The 20,476-nt window shown below is 25.2% G+C and overlaps 1 protein-coding gene across 2 annotated transcripts in view; it reads right to left on the bottom strand.

Moving 5' to 3' along the window:
* Window positions 1-20,476, bottom strand: part of LOC129962517 (fibrillin-2-like) — a 286,239-nt gene that overhangs the window by 14,092 nt on the left and 251,671 nt on the right. For both annotated transcript variants that reach the window (XM_056076268.1, XM_056076269.1), the window contains 29 exons: window positions 20,181-20,306; window positions 18,811-18,936; window positions 18,184-18,309; window positions 17,266-17,391; window positions 16,221-16,343; window positions 15,974-16,099; window positions 15,718-15,843; window positions 14,870-14,992; window positions 14,623-14,745; window positions 14,148-14,273; window positions 13,891-14,016; window positions 13,564-13,686; window positions 13,225-13,386; window positions 12,963-13,031; window positions 12,337-12,462; window positions 11,986-12,108; window positions 11,478-11,645; window positions 10,345-10,413; window positions 9,480-9,599; window positions 8,442-8,570; window positions 7,490-7,612; window positions 6,545-6,667; window positions 5,530-5,655; window positions 5,212-5,334; window positions 3,565-3,690; window positions 2,934-3,086; window positions 2,269-2,331; window positions 1,467-1,592; window positions 901-1,023 (listed from right to left, as the gene is read on the bottom strand). In XM_056076268.1, coding sequence (XP_055932243.1) covers window positions 901-1,023; window positions 1,467-1,592; window positions 2,269-2,331; window positions 2,934-3,086; window positions 3,565-3,690; window positions 5,212-5,334; window positions 5,530-5,655; window positions 6,545-6,667; window positions 7,490-7,612; window positions 8,442-8,570; window positions 9,480-9,599; window positions 10,345-10,413; window positions 11,478-11,645; window positions 11,986-12,108; window positions 12,337-12,462; window positions 12,963-13,031; window positions 13,225-13,386; window positions 13,564-13,686; window positions 13,891-14,016; window positions 14,148-14,273; window positions 14,623-14,745; window positions 14,870-14,992; window positions 15,718-15,843; window positions 15,974-16,099; window positions 16,221-16,343; window positions 17,266-17,391; window positions 18,184-18,309; window positions 18,811-18,936; window positions 20,181-20,306 — 3,552 coding nt within the window. The remainder of the gene's footprint in view (window positions 1-900; window positions 1,024-1,466; window positions 1,593-2,268; window positions 2,332-2,933; window positions 3,087-3,564; window positions 3,691-5,211; window positions 5,335-5,529; window positions 5,656-6,544; window positions 6,668-7,489; window positions 7,613-8,441; window positions 8,571-9,479; window positions 9,600-10,344; window positions 10,414-11,477; window positions 11,646-11,985; window positions 12,109-12,336; window positions 12,463-12,962; window positions 13,032-13,224; window positions 13,387-13,563; window positions 13,687-13,890; window positions 14,017-14,147; window positions 14,274-14,622; window positions 14,746-14,869; window positions 14,993-15,717; window positions 15,844-15,973; window positions 16,100-16,220; window positions 16,344-17,265; window positions 17,392-18,183; window positions 18,310-18,810; window positions 18,937-20,180; window positions 20,307-20,476) is intronic.

Below are 20,476 nucleotides of genomic sequence, written 5' to 3'. Positions count from 1 at the left end.
TAAAAAAATCGTTTTAATTATAGTAATTAAATTGTTGAGCATTTTTTCTGAAAATGTAATAGGTAAAATCCAAGACAAAAGATATGTAGCTATTTAATATCTGTATGGTTAACATGGAAATAAAAAAAATGAATTTACAGTACAAAAAGTCATCTTAGAGGATATAGTAATGGTATGGTTTAGAGTCATCACCTGCCGATGAAGGAACATGCCTCCTATGGGAAGGTTTGTGATAACTGCATCACATCAATATCCCAATAGTTGATGTAATTAAATTAATTTCTATATGCCACCATATGTCAGAAATAATTTTCTAATCAAAATTAATATATTAATTGAAAAATAAGAGCTCTAAATTTATTATCATATTCTATTGCCATTGGGAATTAATAACTGTACAAAATTTCAGAGCTCTTTCCTTGAAAAAGTGAATGATTTATCAATTGCCAAATTCCATTCTTAGAAACATGAAAAGTTAAATACAAGCATTTAATAATAGCTTTGAAAATAGATTTAATGGATTCAAATTTATGTTAAATGCTCCATTTTCAGATCATGAAGGGTCAATATTTTTGGACGAAAATCAGACCCCTCACAGAAAAAAAAATCCCTTCTTTAATCCCTGCCTGAGAGTGATCCTTGAGAAAGTCTTCAGGCTGGATTCATAATTTCTTTTTCTTTTTTTGATTCTTTTTGTTTATATTAACTTAATATTTTTACTAATTTAGTTAAGTTCATCTGTGTTTTAGTAGTAGCAGCATTAGTGCTCTATAAATACATTTGCATCTTTTAAATTTTTTTTAATTTGATTCAAAAATAATTTTTTCATTGAAATTTCATAATGTTTGTATTTTTGATTAATTTCTTATATATAAAGGAGTAGGATTCCTTATAAATTACCTTCACAAGTTTCTCTAGGACCTGATGTAAATCCATCTCGGCAATCACATTCAAATCCTCCAATTACATTTGTACAAGTTCCATTACCACAAACTGAAGATCTTTCCCTGCATTCATCCACATCTTAAATAAAAATAACAGCAATAAAAATTATTTTTAAAATATACAGAGACTCAATTATAACAAGAAGATTTTCTTCTTCATATATTAAAAAAAAATTCTAAAATTAACTGTGTATCAAGCAATTTTAATTAGTAAACGCTCTTTATTGGAAGCTTAATAATGTTATATTTAAAAATAAATTACAAATGATGAATTAAAAGAATGAATCCATGGTTTATATAAATACTTTTTTTTAATGAACATTTATAATTTTCTGAACTGTTTAGGTATTTTTCTCATTTATTACTACTGAATATTAATAGAAATTTATAAATAAGATTTTTTTTATAAAAAATTAATAATAAAATAAAAATTTTTAATATCTTATTTTGTTTCCTTTCAAAATATGCCCCCCCCCCTTTGAAAATTGAAATTTTCTAACTCATTGACTGGAGATAACTTACCAATGCATTTTGTACCAGATGGATCAAGTTTAAAACCTTCCTGGCATTCACAACGATAGTTTCCATCCATATTAATACAAATACCATTTTCACATAGTGTGGAATCCATCATGCATTCATTGATATCTATAAAACAAATGATTATTAGAATTTGGAACATTTGGAAACATTAATTAACATTTGGAAAATCAATATAGTTTATTCTTGCAAATATATACCTTAATCATAAAAGCAATATTCAAAATCTGTCTCACAAGTGATTAAAAAGTAAGTACTATGTAAAAAATTAATTATTACTGTTTAATACTCTATCTACAAATAAAGATGCATTTATCGATTTAATTTGAATTAATCAATTTCAATTGAAATGGCACTTGACTAATTCTAAATTCTAAAGTGTAGTTTACTCTAAAATTCTTTCCTTTTTATGTCAAAGATTCCAAATATCTGCCAATTTTCACTTGAAAAACATAAACATGCTACCTGATAAATCTCCATTTATCTTTTGCTAATTAATTCAAAATTTTTAAGCCATAAAAGACTGAATGATTAGTATCTCATCAAAATGCAAGATATTTCATGCAAATAAAATAAATTGATTTCACCAGAACAATGTTTTTGCTTTAAAAACAAACAATGAAAATAATGCCATTAATAGCAATGCTTAAAACATACACATAAAAGAATAACATATTTATAATTGAAAAATATAAAATTATGAAGAATAAAAGGTTAAAATATTAAAATTATATTTTATTTTAATGCAGAAATTTTACTTTAAATAAAACATGATTTACAATACCTTCCATTATTCCGTCTACAATAACATAACCATGACCATCTGGGCAGAGTTTCTTGAAAGCATCTAAAAGTAAATGAAGTAGAAAGAGCAATGAAGGTGAACATCTAATTTTAAAATTATACAATAAAAAGAATATTGAAGATTATAATTAAGTACAATTTATTGAAGATTATTTATTGCACAATAAAAATTTGTAAATGGTTTTTAAAGAATTATTTAACAAGATACGAAAATAAAAGAAATACAGGTATTGATCAAATGGAAAAAGATTAGCGCAAATATTTTTGAAACAGTTTAAAACTGCCTACTTATATCAAAAGTTAAATGAAAGATGCAAAATTTTATTCAGTAATCTTTATTTTGAGGAATTTTGGGTATATGGCATAAAAAAAATGTTATGTTTCGCAATATTTCTACATAGCACATTATATTTCAACCTGAATTTTTTTTTAATATATCTGTGCAGAAATTATAGCTATTGGAAAAATTATTTAAAATATATTCTTTTAAAATTTGAGCTTAAAATAAAAGTACAAATGATTTTATTACTTACATTCAAATTCAATAAATTTTGCAAAAGAGGATTAGTATAGTACAAAAATGCTGTTTAGCTCAAATATAAGTACACTGAAACTACTCAAAAGCAAAATAAAGATATGACTAACCTCCTCTTTGATCTGGACATGGCTCACAGGTATCTGAGCCCCAAGCAGCAGACCCTTTCATACAACAACATTCTTTCCTTGTCATGTTAAATAGCTTCGGATTCCTACATGCACCATTATCATATGTTTGGAAACAAAGGTTTTGCCGAGTATCTAATAATAGAAGATTATTTTTTCAATAAGTTTATTTTAAAGCAAATTAAATATTTATAATACAACTTCAAGAGGTATTTGATTTAATCATGTTGAGTGTTACAGTGATATTTTAATACCAGACAAATGATTTAAATGAAAATTAAACATCATACAAGATGTTCAAGGTTTTATTTAAATCAAATTAATTATTATATCAGATTGCAATTAACAACTAATCACAATTTCAAAGATTTTACAACTTTCAATTTACAAGTTTTTAATGTAAATTGAAATGTCTGGGTAAATGCAAAAATAAGGAATTTTACATTAAAGTTTAATTTGAATCTGTAAGTGGCAATATATAAAGCTGAATGGCTCCTTAAAATGTTTTATATACATTTCTTTCATGGAAATTATTGATTACTGAACCAAAAGTTTACAGAACATGCTATTTATTTAAATTAACTTCAATAATAATAAAAGTATAAATACTTACCAACACATGTTTTCCCATCAAATGATAATCTGTATCCTTTAGCACATACACAGGTGAAGCTCCCAACAGTATTTTTGCATAATCCTCCATCACAGATTTCAGGAATAGTTCGACATTCATCAATATCTAAGATATTAACAGAAAAAAAAAATAGGTTTCATAATAACATATAAACATATTTTAATAATGCATATTGACTATAAGACCTGAAGCTTGTACAAAAAGTAAGCTTCTTCTTACATATGAAAATGGTAATGCTTAATTTTACTTCAGCTAATACCTTCAACTTAAAAAGAAATATTTTCATTAGTCAGTAATATGTCTCATCGAATATTGTAATGTTGTTGGCTTTTAAATACTTGTTAATACTGTGAACTTATTTTCTTCAATATATTTAAAATGAAGTAATAAAGAAGAAAGATAGAAATAAAATTTAAAACAATTAAAATACTCTAAAATTGATTCATCAAAAATTTTGTGAAATATATATCTACATTAATCTCATTTTCTTTTTCTTGCAGAGGAAACATAACCGATTTGTGTCTTAAAACAACTGTATTATATATGCAATTGCAGCAAACACCTAGCTCTAACATTGAAACCTTTATTCCTTTTTAAGACATAGGCAGTATTCTAAAGCAAAACTCACCCATTATATGGCAACATACAGACAAGAATAAAATATTTCAGGTATGCTTTTCCTGATTTGAGAAAGGTGCTATACAAATCTTATGATGTCAAAATTTCTTATTAATTCATAACATTTGTTTCACATATAATATTTAATTTTTAATGCATTCAATCCTTTTTTTAAAATTTTTTTTATATTAATATATTTTTTTAAAAATTTGTATTTTAAATTAACCTGCATTTAATGCCGTTTGACCAACACTGGTTTTTGTGCTATAACAAGACAATCAACCAATCAAACAGTATAATCAGATTCGATAAATCTAAAATATTTTTTTTGAAGACAAATTTTTATTTTCTCCTAAAACTTTCTATATTATATTGTCCACAAAATATTCTAGCATTTTCTCTTAATGTAAATATCTTCCTTCATTTTTGCTGTTCCATTTATACCATTAAACATTATTGAACATTAATTCTTTTCTCTCTATGCTTAGGATGAGCATCTCTAGCATGTGGATCCCCCTCCCCACATATCCAACTATCTGATTAAGCTTTGAGAAAAAGTATGCTGAATAATAAAGATGGATTTAAGGTAACCTACCAATTATGACCTATAATTGCTGAATATCATTATATTATAATATAAAGATCTTTATATTATATTAAAAAGAATTTGAACTTTTATTACTTTATCATGTCTTATATATATATATATATTGTTTGATTACTACTTATAAATACTTATAAAAAATAATGAAATGAATTTTATATGTTTGAGTTTCCAATACCACAGGCTGAACATGTGAATTAAAAATGTATTGTGATTTCCTTTCCAATTTGCATTCTTAAACAAAAAAGTATATGATAAAAATTTAAGCATGAAATAGAATGAAAAAATTAGATTAATATTTTGTCTTTTCAAAAACAAATATCTGAAAAGTCGCAAATGGCTGATGCATATTTTTTATAAAAGCATTCCTGTATTTCAAAGAACAAATAAGAAATATAAATTACCTTCACAGTACTTTTTGTTGGGGGTCAACTGATAGCCTTCATTGCAAGTACACACAAAAGATCCTTCAGAATTTCGACAAATTCCATTTGTGCACATATTATCTTCAGAGCATTCATTAGTATCTGCAATCATATGAATAGAAAGAAATATATAAAATATATGAAAAGATAGGAATTGATACATCAGTGATTCATTCCTACACTAACAAACTATAAATACATACAGTAAAAAGAGTAATAAGCATTCGTTATGATTCATCTTAAGCACAAAAATTAAAATAATATATAAACGTTAGTTAAAATATGCATCAAAAATACCTATACAACTACGGCCATCAGGACTTAAAACATATCCAACTTGGCACTGGCATGTGTAACTGCCTATTGTATTTCTGCATCGGCCATTTTGACAGATTCCATACTGATTTCTACATTCATCAATATCTAAACAGATAAAAATGAGAGAACCTAAATATATTTTTCAAAAATATAGAAAAATATTTTAAATATTATGATTTTTCCTGTTAAGTGTAAGTGAGAAATATTTAATCTATTTAATATTTAGACATTAAACTGAAAATTGATTTTGGTATTCATTTTTACAACACTATAATAGTAGAATAGTATGAATATATTGAACCAAACAAAGATTTTAATTATTATCTTTGTGTGCATTAAAAGATAGTTTTCTTCTAAGAATTTACCAACAATTGTTTTTTTTTTGTCTTGATAATGTAAGTTTTATTTTAACATTAAAGTTATTTTTTAACGATACAAACTATTATAAGGCAAAATTTGATGTCTCAATTTGAGCTAATATTAATTAGATATTTCAACATCGTTTTCTTAATTGTTTCACTGATGATTAAAAATTCTTATTTCATTGTATTTTACGCTATTTTGCATCAATTCAATCGATTTGTATTTATATTTTAAATATCCCTTTTTAGTAATATATGAAGAAATGAGTTTTCTATTTATTGAATAGCTATTTTCTATTTATTGAAATATGTCTTTCCAAATTTCATTAATTTAGTATTTCTTTTCTCTCATGGGAGTAAGGAAAGAGCATTTTTTTATTGAAATTTTTTTAATAGTCAGTAATTATTTTGAGAACATTTATGAACAATCATTAAACATAATTATAAAGAGCCATTACATTATATTAAAAGAAATAATAATGAAGTGAAATATAATAGTCAATTGGTTGACTATGATATTTAATATGATAAATTAATTAAATAAATATTTTTATAACAAAAATTTAAAAAAAAAATATTCTTTATCAAGCTATTTTTACATTAAAGAAAAAACAAAATTAAAATTTTCATACCAAAACAATCACCATTAGGTGATAACTGGAAGCCAGGGTTACAATGACATTTATATGAGCCTTCTGTATTTGTACAAGTTCCATCAGCACATATCCCTGGACTACGTTTACATTCATCAATATCTACAAATGAATGAAATGCTAAATTTTTAGAATTGTTTTGACAACAGTCAGAAGAGAAAGTATAGTAATAAATGGAGGAGAATCAATTAAAAAAATATAAACACATTATATAACCTAATTTCAGAAAACCTCACATCTAATCCCTTTTTTAGACAGAATATTTTGTTAATAGTACGGAACAAATTCATTTAAATTTTAAGCTAAAAATCTTAATAAGAATAATCATAAATGGATTTGAGCAAATTATTCTCATTTGCCCTTCACAGTTCACAGAAACTTTTATTTCTGTTATACAGTTTTTGAAAATTGCAGAATATTATGTAATTAATTTTTTGACATATAAAAGAACATAGTGCATCTATAATACAAGAAGACTATAGAGTGCTCTTTCTATGATTTTTAAGAAATGCATTATTAAGAAATTTATTCAGAGTTTTGTAGGTACAAAGCATATGAGAATAAAGGCCAATGAATTTAATTTTTTTTTCTTTTTGTAAAACATTGATCTAAAACCACGATTTTTTTTAAAAATAAAGATTTCTTGCATGAAATTTTCTTTTTAAAACATTGCACTTAAGTCTAGCATTCTGAAGATTGGTAAAATTTGAACAAATTTCAGTAATTTACAGACCTTCCAAAATTTTAAATTTAATAACAAATACATAATTTATAATTAATAACTTTTCTCGCTTATTGAAATATACTTTAATAATCAAATGTTTTTTCTAACTGTTGTTTTTGGGATAATTGGAATATACTGCATACAAGATAAAAATTTTTAAATAATGCATTTAATTTTATAAATTAAAAAAAATATTTTACCTATGCAATGCTCTGCATCTGGTGATAAATAATAGCCATTGTTACATGTGCACCTGAAACTTCCATCCAAATTTTTGCAAACTCCATTATCACACATACCAGTTTTAGAACATTCATTAACATCTGAAAGAGAACACATCTTTTTATCAGTAACTTACATATTAAACAAATACTTCAGCTTCCCATCAGTAACTTATATTATGGAAGTACTTCATACAAAACAGCTGATCTATTTCTAATGCAATTAAATTAAATTAAAGCAACAATACTATAAAGCATTTCAAAAACACAGAAAATGTAAACATTCCAATTACATTTCTGTTTAAATAAACATTTCTATAAGGTAATTTACCATTTTGTAGAATATAATTTTTTAAAAACTATCTGAGCATTCAAATATTAAAGAAAAAAAAAAGAATATAAGATATATTTACTCAAACTTGTATAATTTTATATACAGATAAATTTGCATTACATGTGTATTTACTGCTATCATTATACAAAAAATTCAGACAATTTTAAGACTAAAAATTTTCTCAAATTTATAAAATTTCTCCTTCCAAATAATGCTACAATGGAGCCTAAACACTAACATCACATAAGGAGACGATGCTCAGCAAGGGCTAAAGGAAAGTCAGGCTCATATTATTTTAATTAATTAGTGCTCGCATTATTTTAGTTTACACTTCAAATTTTACTACTTATTTCATTGTTCAAAGTCTAAGATTTCAATGTAAATTTATATCTTTGTGTATGCACAATATTTTCTTGTTTATGCATTTCTTAACATATAAATATTAAATTATAAGAATTCCTGTATCACAAACTTTGTGATACAGGATTGTTTTTAAAAAATTTATTCTACTTATGATTTAAAATTACAAAAAAAAAAAAAAAAAAAAGAGAGAGAGAGAGAGAGTTTTGAAAGCAATAACACAATTTTTTTTTATACCTAGACAATCACGCTTGCTGGGAGATAATTTATAACCATCTGGGCATCTGCACTCAAAACTTCCAAGGGTATTTACACATGTTGCACTGCCTTCACAAACGCCAGATGTTTCTATGCATTCATTTATATCTAAAGGAAAAAACATTAATTAACGTTGAATCAGGATATATGCACATTTTGAAGAAAAATTATTTTAATTATAACAATTATTTGAAAAGTTGCAAATTAATATTGACAAATTGAATTAATAATTCAATCTATTCAATTTCCAATTCAGATATAAGAACATATTTAAGATAAAAAAATTAATTAATTAAATATGCACACATTTATATTATTTCTACTAAATTGATAAATTAATTTTTGGTTGAATTTTATTTTCCTTATAAACAAAGACCAAAATGGGCTTTATTTTCAAACATTCTGAAAAGCTGTTCACATTAAGTAAAATAGACAAAAAGCAAAGTTTCTCAAAATTACTTCCAAGCTTTTATTTTTCCCAATATTTACTACAACTATAACTAAATCATTATTTTGCTAATTTTTTGTCGAATAATGAAAATTTTGATATCAATAATGGCAACTCACAAAGGAATGCCAAATTTAATTCGTTTTTGCCTACTAGATCAAACTGTTAGTGCATGCATTGCAGCAATGTCAGAGAATTTTTAATCATGCCTATTAATGTTTCACAAAACTAAAAAAGGAATTTGATTAATTAAAAAAAAAATTTTGCATCATATTAGTTTATTACAGCCTTTCAGAATCTTATTCCATTGGGCAAATATTTTGTAATGAATCATTGATGAGTTAGAGTTTTTAAGTCCTAATTAATAACAATTTAAAAACTAGTAATTTTTTTACAAAAAATTATTAAGACTTTAACTTAAAACAATAGTAACTTTTGAACTATATAAATATCCATCAAGTTAAGTCATAAATAATAGATTTCAATTTTCTTTTGAATTTATTATTCTTATAAATTTTACAGCAAAGAATTTGTAAATAAAAAGAAAGGAAGCAGCGAAATATGATTACCTTCACATTTGTTTATAAGAGCGTTGTACCTATAGCCACTATAGCACTCACATATAAAACTCCCTATTGTATTAGTACAATATCCATTTTCACAGACACCAGTTTTACATTCATCCATATCTAAAAATTATTGGAAACAAATGTAAAATTTATATTTCAGTATATTTAAAAATATAAATATTCTAATATGAGATGAAAAAAATATCATCACAAAATGGCTCATGCAAACGCAGAAAAAAAATGTTGAATATTTTTTAATGCCGAAGAACAATATAATTTCTCAGATTCTGAGAAAAGTATTTAATCAAACTAATTTCTGAAAGCATCAAATATTAATAAACTTTTCCAACTTCCTATATGTAGAATATGAAATAAATAGATAAATAAAAGATTGACGTTTTTTTCAACAATCAAAAAGATAACTTCTTAAATATTACAATATTAATGATATCAATAAATAACTTACCATCAAAAATATAGCCTTAAGTAGATGGAAGCAAGAAAAAAACATGAATGCCATTAATGTTTCTAACTTTTATTTATGCAATTCACATATAAAATTAATTTTTTGAGTTAAATGTTCCAATTTAACTGTTACATTACAGTGAGATTGATTTAAATTATTTAACATAAAGATATAAATGCTTAAAAATATATGTTGCAAAACAGCAAATAATTGAGCTACCAGAAAAAAAATTACAGAGAAAATTATGAAAATTTTTGATGCGCAATCCAATTTAGTTTTCAAATATTAATATATATTATTCACTTTATTTTATCTTATTTTTGCAAAATCGTTCCAAATATTCTTATATCATATAAATGAAAAATCAATGAAAATTCTAATAATACATAAGATTTTTACCTTTAGGTTCGCCAGTAACTGGATCAATAACAGTGCCTGGTGACATGCTACATAATTTTTCGTACTCCTCTGCAAAAGCATAAATATTCAATATTATTTAAAATAAGTATTGCTTATTTTACAAGAATAACTTTTGTAGGAATGCGTCGATCTTGTAATAGTTTTTGTCTTCTTAAATATCTTACAGTTCATAATCTATTCACAATCTTTGAAAATCATGATTTTATGTAAAACAAATGTATAAAATTAAACCTTATTGTATAAGATAGTAGTTCCTCTTGTTTTGAGCAAAGAATTATTGGAAGCTTTTTTTTTTTAAATAAGAGTTTAAATACTCAAAAATCCACTTATTTTACAATGATAATCTTTTTGTTGAATAGGATGCTTAAATTTGATTATTGCCATTTTTAGACAGAATAATTTTTTTAACATTATTTTTGCTATTAATCAAAAAAGGTAATCTTGGAAAGATGAATTACAACATTATTTAAAATATGTTGTAATAATTTAACAATAATTTAAAATATAATTTTTCTATTGGATTTTGACAAACAATAAAATAACAATTGGAAATAAATAATTTTCATAAAAATAATGAAGCTAGAATAACAAATATATTATTCCACTGATTTAATTTAAGAAATTAATATTTTTTTCTCTCACTCTATCTTTTAAGGTTTCTCATTCAATTAAATGGAAATATTACAAATGAATTAATGGAAAAAATACAATGAAATATTACAAATGAATTATGCCAGACTTTAGTAAAACTGAATATATTTACACAGATAAAAGGCAAACTGTATTCAGTAGTTTAAATTGTATTCAATTTCAGTTCTACAAAGTTAATATAACAATAAAGAACAATGCAAAAAATAAAAAAATTAAAAAAAAATGGTTCAATTAATTTAATTTTTGAGGACTATACTAAATAATAGAATTAAATATAACATAAATTGCATCTAATAGCTAAAAATATCTAATTATGATAAACTTCTAAAAATTAAAATTGCTAATACAATATTATATATATATATATATATATATATATATATATATATATATATATATATATATATATATATATATATATATATATAATATTGAAGTATTGCTTAAATTGAAGAAATTACCAGAATTTTGAATTGGACATGGTTCACAGGGGTCACCCCATGCACGACCAATTGAACAACAGCACATAACTTTTGTCTCATTAGTCCTCATGGGATGTTCACAGACCAGTTTGAAGGGATAAGTTGCAGATGTATAAGCTTGTCTAAAGCAGTTAGCACGCCTCATATCTAAAAATAAAATTAACATTTGAAATTTAGTTTGTTACCCATGATTTTTACGTTTCAGCGAATTTCTAATTAATATAGAAATGATAAATGTTTCATAAAAATAATAATTAAAAGATATTAAATGGAAAATATAAATTCTGCTATTTAAAATTTAAAAAAGAACAGACGTTAATAATGAATGAATAACGTAAAAAAAAAGTTGCAGAGATGGAAGATGAGTGAAAATTTTTGATATAGTTAATTTTGCTAACATAGCTAACAATCTTATCAGTGTATTATTACTCATCAGATTTTAAAAAGATACGATTAAAATAGATCACTTAAACAAACATATACATACCAATACATGTACGACTAGGACCTAATACATAATCAGGAGGACAAATACAAGTGTAAGAACCTTCAGAATTAATACATGTACCAGCACCACAGATGTCAGGTCTCAGAGCACATTCATTTATATCTAAAATCAAAAGACCAGATGAAAAATAGAAAATGTACTAGTTACTTTTCAAGGAATGTTCCAAAAACAAACCAAGAACAAAAAATAAATTTAAAAAAAAGCTAAATTATCATTAATATAAACTGAAAGGTTAACTTATCACAATAAAATACTAAATTAAAAGGAGAAAATACAATCCTACATATTTATTTTGCATAAATTTTGAAGTAAAAGTAAATCAGATTTTACCTATACATTTCCTGTGGCTTGAATCTAAAGTATAACCATCAGGGCAGATACACATGAAACTACCAAATGTGTTAGAACATCTTCCACCATCACATACATTATTCAGATCTCTGCATTCATCAATATCTATAAAAATAAAATATAGTTATCCCTGCATAAAAAAAATATTTACAGTAGCAATGACATAGAACCCATTTTAGGATTGAATAATTTATTTTCCAGAAACAATAAATTTCACGATTCCAATATTATCTGTAAAGCATATAATGACAGTATGCATTAAGTGTTTTTTTTATGACATAGAATATGCAAAAAGTTTTTATATTTACTGCAATTAATTCAGAACTTTTAGAATACTTAAAGCATTATGCTAAAAAAAAATGATGAAAATTTCATATTATAGCATTTAGTATTTTTTTGCAGAAAAAAAAAGAACTTAAGTTTTATGCACATTTATTGATAACTGTAACAAAATTATCATTCTATAATTTGTTGAAGTAAATATAATCATAAATCTTCTGAAATATGACTAAAACATATCAGAATATATATGCATAAAAAGCAACTGTTTAAGATTTTCTTTTTACAACAGACAAAAATTATATTTAAAAAGGCAATATTCTCACCTTCTAACACAACTGTAATTTGATTTGGTCTGAAGCCTTTTCCTCCAGGACAAAGATTTCGATAATCAGCTGGAAAAAAATTATTAATTTTGGATCACATCTTCAATATACAAAAGAATTTGTTTTAAGTCATTTTTCAAGATGATGCCTTTACTTTAAAAGATGCAAAATTACAAATTTTTGCTTTCCATATGTACAAAATACACCAAAATCTTGATGGAAAATCTCTGATTGATTTAAAAGTTTCAGAATGCATTCTTACTTGAATTTTCCACAGGACACACTTCACATGTTGGACCCCATCCTTTCCCAACTGAGCAACAACAAGTTGCTTTAGTCAGCCTTTCTCCTAACTCAGTATTACAAATGCCACGGCCACGATGAGCTGAAACTACATCAAGAAAGCACTGCCCTTCTCTCACATCTGAAATAAAATAACAAATAAGTATTTAAAAATTTAAAAAAAAGCACACGCTTTTTTACAATTATGATTTTCAATTAGAGTACAAAAAATGCAATTCAAAATTTAAACAGTTATTAATTAAAAATCTGATAAAGTTTGTTCACAGGAAAAAAAATAATCTAAATATTAAAATCTTACCTACACATCCAGCTCCGTTTGGAGCTAATGTATAATTAGGAGGGCATTCACATACATATGAACCAGGAGTGTTGATACATGTACCATATTGACATATTTGAAGATTATCACATTCATTTATATCTAAAAAGACATTGATGCATTACTTTAAGTAAATTTTGTAAATGTATAACTCTTCAAGTACAGTAAAAAATAAGATATAAAGACATATTAATTTTACTTTGATTTAATCATAATCAGTTTATTTCAAAATATAATTATATTCAATTAAATTTGGCCCACATAATTACAAAAGTAATCGATCGAACTAATCGATAAAATAACAACCTGTACAGTTTCCCCCAGTTGAATCTAACTGATAACCAGTATTACAAATGCATCGGAACATTCCAAATACATTTTCACACCTTCCAAAAGCACAATTATTTTGAAAAAGGGCACATTCATCCACATCTGCAAAGAAAATTATTGGAATTATTGCTTGGCATTTAATTGGAATATCCAAAATTGTGAGATAACAAAATAATTATAATGATTAGTATTGAAAAACATATATTAAAGAATTTTAACATATTAAAACTCACCAACGCATGTTTTTTCACCTTCCTCTGGTTCAAAGCCCATATCACATTCACATCGATAGCTTCCTCCATAATTAAGACATTGACCATTTTCACATAAAGTGGGATTCATAGTACATTCGTCAACATCTAAACAAAAATTTTGCATATTAAATTTTTAAAAACAATATATGTACACATAATTATTTTAATTAATGAAATATTTGGAATCAAAAAGAGCTTATTCACAAGGAAGTTTCACATTTAAAAATAAGATGATATATGGAAAACCAATAGTATAATTAAAAAAAAATCATAAAATTCACCCACAGTTAAAAAGAATAAATCAATCGTTAGTTGCATATAAATAGCTCTGAAACAGATCTAAAACCAAGACACATTCTGCTATTTTTATTATCATTTAATTCTAAAAACAAACTTGAATGAAAACGATAGAATAAAAGTTTCATGATTCTCAATGTGAATAAGGCATGTTTACCTCTGCAAGTAAATCCATCACCAGTAAAGCCATTGTCACAGATACATTGGAAAGAACCCATTGTATTAACACATGCAGCATCAGGATCACAGCCACCATTGTCTCTAAGGCACTCATTTATATCTGAAAGAAGAAACTTTGAATTAACATCTGAATAAAAAAAGGTGTAAACTAAAACATAAAGTAAATTATATATTTGGAAAACAGTAGAATATTTCATATATACTTATATCAACAATAACAATACCTCTGCATTCAAATCCATCTCCTCTGAAGCCATTAAGACAAGTACATTCATAAGATCCTAAGGTATTGATGCATTCTGCATGCTCATCACATTCGCTTAAACCCATTTCACATTCATTGTCATCTATTCCAGAAAAAGAAGGATCATATAAAATTTAAAAGATAAAAAATTATTAAAAAGATTACACAAGAATGTGGATAAGTTTACAATGTTATGAAATTGTAATATTGCTTCACAGAGCAATAAGTTTGCTGGTGTGAAAGATAGTTTTACAGATAGCTCTGATAGATGTGGAATGTATGTCGAGTCAATGACACCAGCCTTGGTGACAAAACTAAAATTCCAGAATCTACAAGGATCCTGGTGATATGTCCATCAGGAATCGAACTATGACTATTTTTCTATAAAAATCTTTTCCTGTCAAGAAAACTATAAAAATCCAGAAGCAGTCTAATCAGTAGTGAACTGACAATTAAGTTCAGTTCAGGCGAGTAGGCAATGAGAGAAGCAAGTAATTTGAAAGAGTGAAGTAGTTGAGTGAAGCGTCTCTCCTGCAAGTTCTGTTCGAGTGTTTTGTGCTGTTACCGTTGTTTATTACCAATTTTCTGTTTGTGGGTTGCTGTTAATTGTAGTACGATTCTTGTGGCTACTTGTGATTATGATTACTTGTCAGTTGTTCAGTTACCTGTGTTTCTTGTAGAATAAAGCATTATTTTGTTACTGAGTCCCTTGGACTATTTTCATCTTATGAAAGTTACACTTGGTGCTCATTAAGTAAACAAGGCATTATATAAATAAGCTGACAGGACACTATGCAAAGTAGAAGATATCAATAAATTTTTACTTGCCTGTACATCCAACTTCACCTTCTTTGACAGAATATCCAAATTCGCACTGGCAAGCATAGGAACCAAGATTGTTTTCACAGCGTCCATTTAGGCAAACATTTGAGTTCAGAGCACATTCATCAATATCTAATTAATAAAAAAAAGTTACTATTTTCTATAATAAACAAAATATATGGAACAATCATAGGTAAAAGAAATGAAAAAAGTTTTATTTTTTAAAGTTTTTTTTCTAAATCTAAAATAGAACAAAAATTACCATTGCATGATTTTCCATCAGTAGATGGCACCAATCCACCAGTGCAGTGGCAAGTGTGTGTTCCAGCATAATTGGTACACTTTCCACCACTGCAAATATTGGGAATATCTTTACACTCATCAATATCTGATTTTAAAAGAAAAGTAAATCGATGAAATCTCAAATTTTATTATGAAAAAATATATTATTTATAAAAATGATACAACCTTTCTAAATAACATTTTACATTAAAAGGAAAAATATATACCTTCACATGTTGCTCCATCAGGCATTAATTTATATCCATCCTCACAATCGCATCTGTAACTCCCTGGGACATTGATGCATTTAGACTGACAACCTCCATTATTTGAAGCACACTCATCAATATCTAAAATAAAATAGAATTTAAAATTAATAATGTTTCCCAAAGCCTTTTCTCAAATAAAAATTTGTTTAAAAAGTTAATCACAGAAAGGAACTGCCAAATATTAACCTTTTGCTTACAATAACAAAAATTGTTAAGATCAATTGATTAAATCATGAAAGACATTTTTTTAAACACTGCTCATTATATCTCCTGATTACTTTATTTAAATAAATTTTGATGAACATTATTCAGTTTTTAAGAAATAAAGGGAAGTGTTACCATAGCCCTGGAAATAATTTTAAAAACTGATGGAATTGCAGTTGGATTTAATATTGTATTTACTTTAAAATACATATATTTAGTATAGCTTTAAAATACATACATATATATTTTTGGATAAAAATTATTTTCAATATATTTTTTGTAAAAAAAAAATGGCAATTTTCAAAAAAAAAAAAAAAAAAAAATCCCATATAAGAAAAATTAACAGAAATGTAATATTTTTTTCCCTAAAAAAATACCACCTGGAAGAAAAACAAGCAGCGGATGTTCTTTAGCGGGGAGACAGAAGAAGGGGAGATAAAATTTTTTTGAACCCAACTAAACATTTTTACTAATATAACAATATAACAAATTTTACTAATATAACAATTCAAATAAATTAGCCTTAAAATATCAATCAACAGATGCAGATTTTTTTTTTTTAACTCTAAGTCCAAATGCACAACATATTTAGAATTAAAACTTTGGAAACAAATTCATTTTCATACAAATTATTTTTTACAAAAATTAAAAACATAATTGAATATTATATACTAATAAAAGAATAGTTTATACTAATGCAACATATAAATTAGATTTGAATTTAAATTCAATTGGCTATAAAGAAAAAAAATAGCATACAAGAAAATCACAGTTATATTAAATACATTTAAAATCGTACCTTCACAGCTGGTATGTTGATAAGTTTGTTTGTATCCATCATTACAAGTACACTGATAAGATCCCATCATATTTTCACAAACTCCATGAGAACAAATACCACTGGTTCTACTACATTCATCAACATCTGCAAGAATAATATTACTTTTGTGAGAGAAATCTTAGGAAGTATTATATTAAGTAGTAAGGAGAATAATGTTTCATTAATGTAGTTAAAGAGAGGGTAAGTACCATACTTCTTATGAGTGTTTATATTGTAAAGCATTACAAAATTAATATTTTCATTTTCTTAACATACCATTTTCTGATTCTGATAGCAAAAATTTCTATTTTTCATTGGCAAAGCTTATTTTACAATCTAGCTATCATTATTTAAGTCAAATTTAATATAAATTAAGAAAGGCCTTGATTCCAAAACATTTTCCAATACAGAAATATATAAATGATAATCTTGACAAAGTATTTAAAATGATATAAACAAATCTGTATGACTTTTAAATGTTGACAAACCCTTGATGAGTGTTTTTAAATTGATTTCTGAGTAAAACATTTTGAATAAAAAGATTGACTTAAATCTTATGTCACCATATTTGAAAATTATTATAATCTTATAGTAAAATCATTGAAAAAGATTCATAAATTAATAATTAAAACGTTTTTTATTAAAAAATATATAGTTATTCATTATAAATTGGAGAAAGCACAAAAAGGCATAATAAAACAAAGACATGTCACATCTTTTTTTCCTTTTATGATAAGAGATTAATCATAAAAGGAAAAAAAAATGTTGCATGCAATAATCTTATCAATAAAATTTCTTATTTCAAATAAACAACATAATTTAGTTTACAAAATCTATTTTATAGAAATATAATCATCTCCGTCTGGATAGCTGTGGAAATTATTACTATCAAATTACCTTTACAAGCTCTTCCATCAGGTGTTAATTCATGGCCTGGAGGACAATCACATCTAAAAGAACCAGGAGTATTGCGGCACAAACCACCTCTGCAAAGCCCTCTTATTCTGCTACATTCGTCAATATCTATAATAGCAAAAAAAAAAAAAAAAAAAAAAATTAAATAATTAAGTAAATTATTACAACTGGATGAGTAAGTAACTAATTAAAAAGTAAATAAATATAGTCATGTCTTTGGTTCGAATGTTTCTAACTTTGGACTAGCTTCTAATTTTGAAAAGCAATATTTAAAAAATAAATCACGATTTGTGTATATTAAAAAGAGCATAAAATATGTAATAAAAGAGAAATGGAAACCTTACTCTGCAGTTAAAGTAAAAAAAAAAAAAAAAAAAAAAACATTTTTTTTTAAACTATAAATTTAAACAGTAACAAAAGACTGATATTGAATGGTTTGATGAAACAAATATATATGTATTAATTAATTTTTTTTGAAGAGTACAGATGTTTAAAAATTATACAAACAAAAATACATCTCTCTATATATTCATAAAGATGAAATTGTATTTAAGCATTTAAAAATATAATTATTTAGTTATAATACAGTTATAAATAATGCATACAAACCATCACATGTTTGCATCATTTGCACATCCTCATAGCCTTCATCACAGTCACAACGGAAAGATCCTGGAGTATTTCTGCATATACCATTTGCACAAACACCAAGTGCCACTGAACATTCATTTATGTCTGAAATAAAGAAAAGCAATAATTCTTCATAGAAATTTTGCATAGTAAGTAAATTTTACTAAATGCACAAAAAGTCCAAAAGATAATTAAAATTATTTATTTAAATTAATTATTATTCTAGTCAAATTAATTATTAGTCTTGTTACTAAATTATTCAGAATTAATTAGAAATGGCAAAAGTTATGCTCAAGGGCTTCACATCAATTCACAATGTAGTTAAGTTACAACACCCCTGTTATTGTTTGTATACACTCAGTAGCAAGAAGAAACTGAAATATGGATATGACACTTTTCATGAGAAAATATCGATCGAAGGGATACAATTTACTATAGCAATTTTTTTTAAATTCTGAAAAGTTTGGAGTTTATAGACTGCTTTAATACAATTATATATATATTTATAGGATAGATCTAGATAAATAGCTTGTTGGTTATGTATTTTCTCTTTTTAATTTGGAATATATACATCATAAAAGATCTTGTTTAATAAGATGAATTTGGCCTTTTCAATTAAAAGAATTTATCATCTGTTTCTTTCCCTATTATCTAACATTTTCACTAATGATGTCAGCAGTTTCCATTTATATCATATAACTGAGAGGAGAAGCAGTTGATCAACTCAAAATTAAGAAATAATTTTTAAAAGAAAAGAAATGAAATACAATTAAAAAATCAAAGCAAATGTACCTTAAAATAACCCAATGTTTTTAATTGCAATTATGTAAATGACCTTTTACAAAATAATTCATGTATTTTTTCCAATGAAAGACTTTTAACTAAAAAAAATGTATTAAACAAGATTTGTTTTGTCAGAGAAATATGAAAACAAAACAAAAATCATAAAATAGCTTTAAAAAAAAAAGGAAATTGTAGTTAAGGCTTTGTTTGGGAGGGAAGAATTGATGAAATAAGTCTCATCAGCGAAAATTTCAAGTTAAAATAAAATTCAAAACCTCAATATGGAGTAATCAAATTTGAATGCTTCTGGGGACTCTATGGTGAGCTGTTCTTTGCTATGTATTTTGTAAACATTTTCCTGCTTTGTTTTATTATTTTTTTCTTTTTCTTTTCATTAAACTGTTAATCAGGAAATATAAAGAATGAAAGAACAAGTTTTTAAAATAATGTTTCTAATTAAAAATAATTTTTAATAAAATATTTTTTTTGAATATTAATAAATTCAGAGGTGGAAAATAACTGGTTTTTAATTCCTTCCTTACTAATATGATATTTCAATCAATTACCTGTACAATTTAATCCATCAGAATCTGTTGCAAAGCCTTGATTGCATTGGCAACTGAAACTACCAGCAGTATTTCTACATTTTCCATTCTGGCAGATAGTAGGAAACTGTACACACTCATTAATATCTAGATATTAAAAGATTAATAATTAGTTAAACATATCTATCATATAAAAGGTATGTCTTTATTTAAATAAAATACCAGGCATTTATATTCAAATCTAAATGGAATCATTTTAATTTCATGATATTTAAAATTTCATTTCTGAAAAATAAGATAGTAAAATTTTTTTTTAA

The sequence above is a fragment of the Argiope bruennichi genome, chromosome 3 (assembly GCF_947563725.1).
Source record: "Argiope bruennichi chromosome 3, qqArgBrue1.1, whole genome shotgun sequence".
In the NCBI taxonomy this organism is placed as follows: domain Eukaryota; kingdom Metazoa; phylum Arthropoda; class Arachnida; order Araneae; family Araneidae; genus Argiope; species Argiope bruennichi.
Note: the sequence above shows the minus strand (reverse complement) of the source record. Positions and strands in the feature narration are given on the sequence as shown.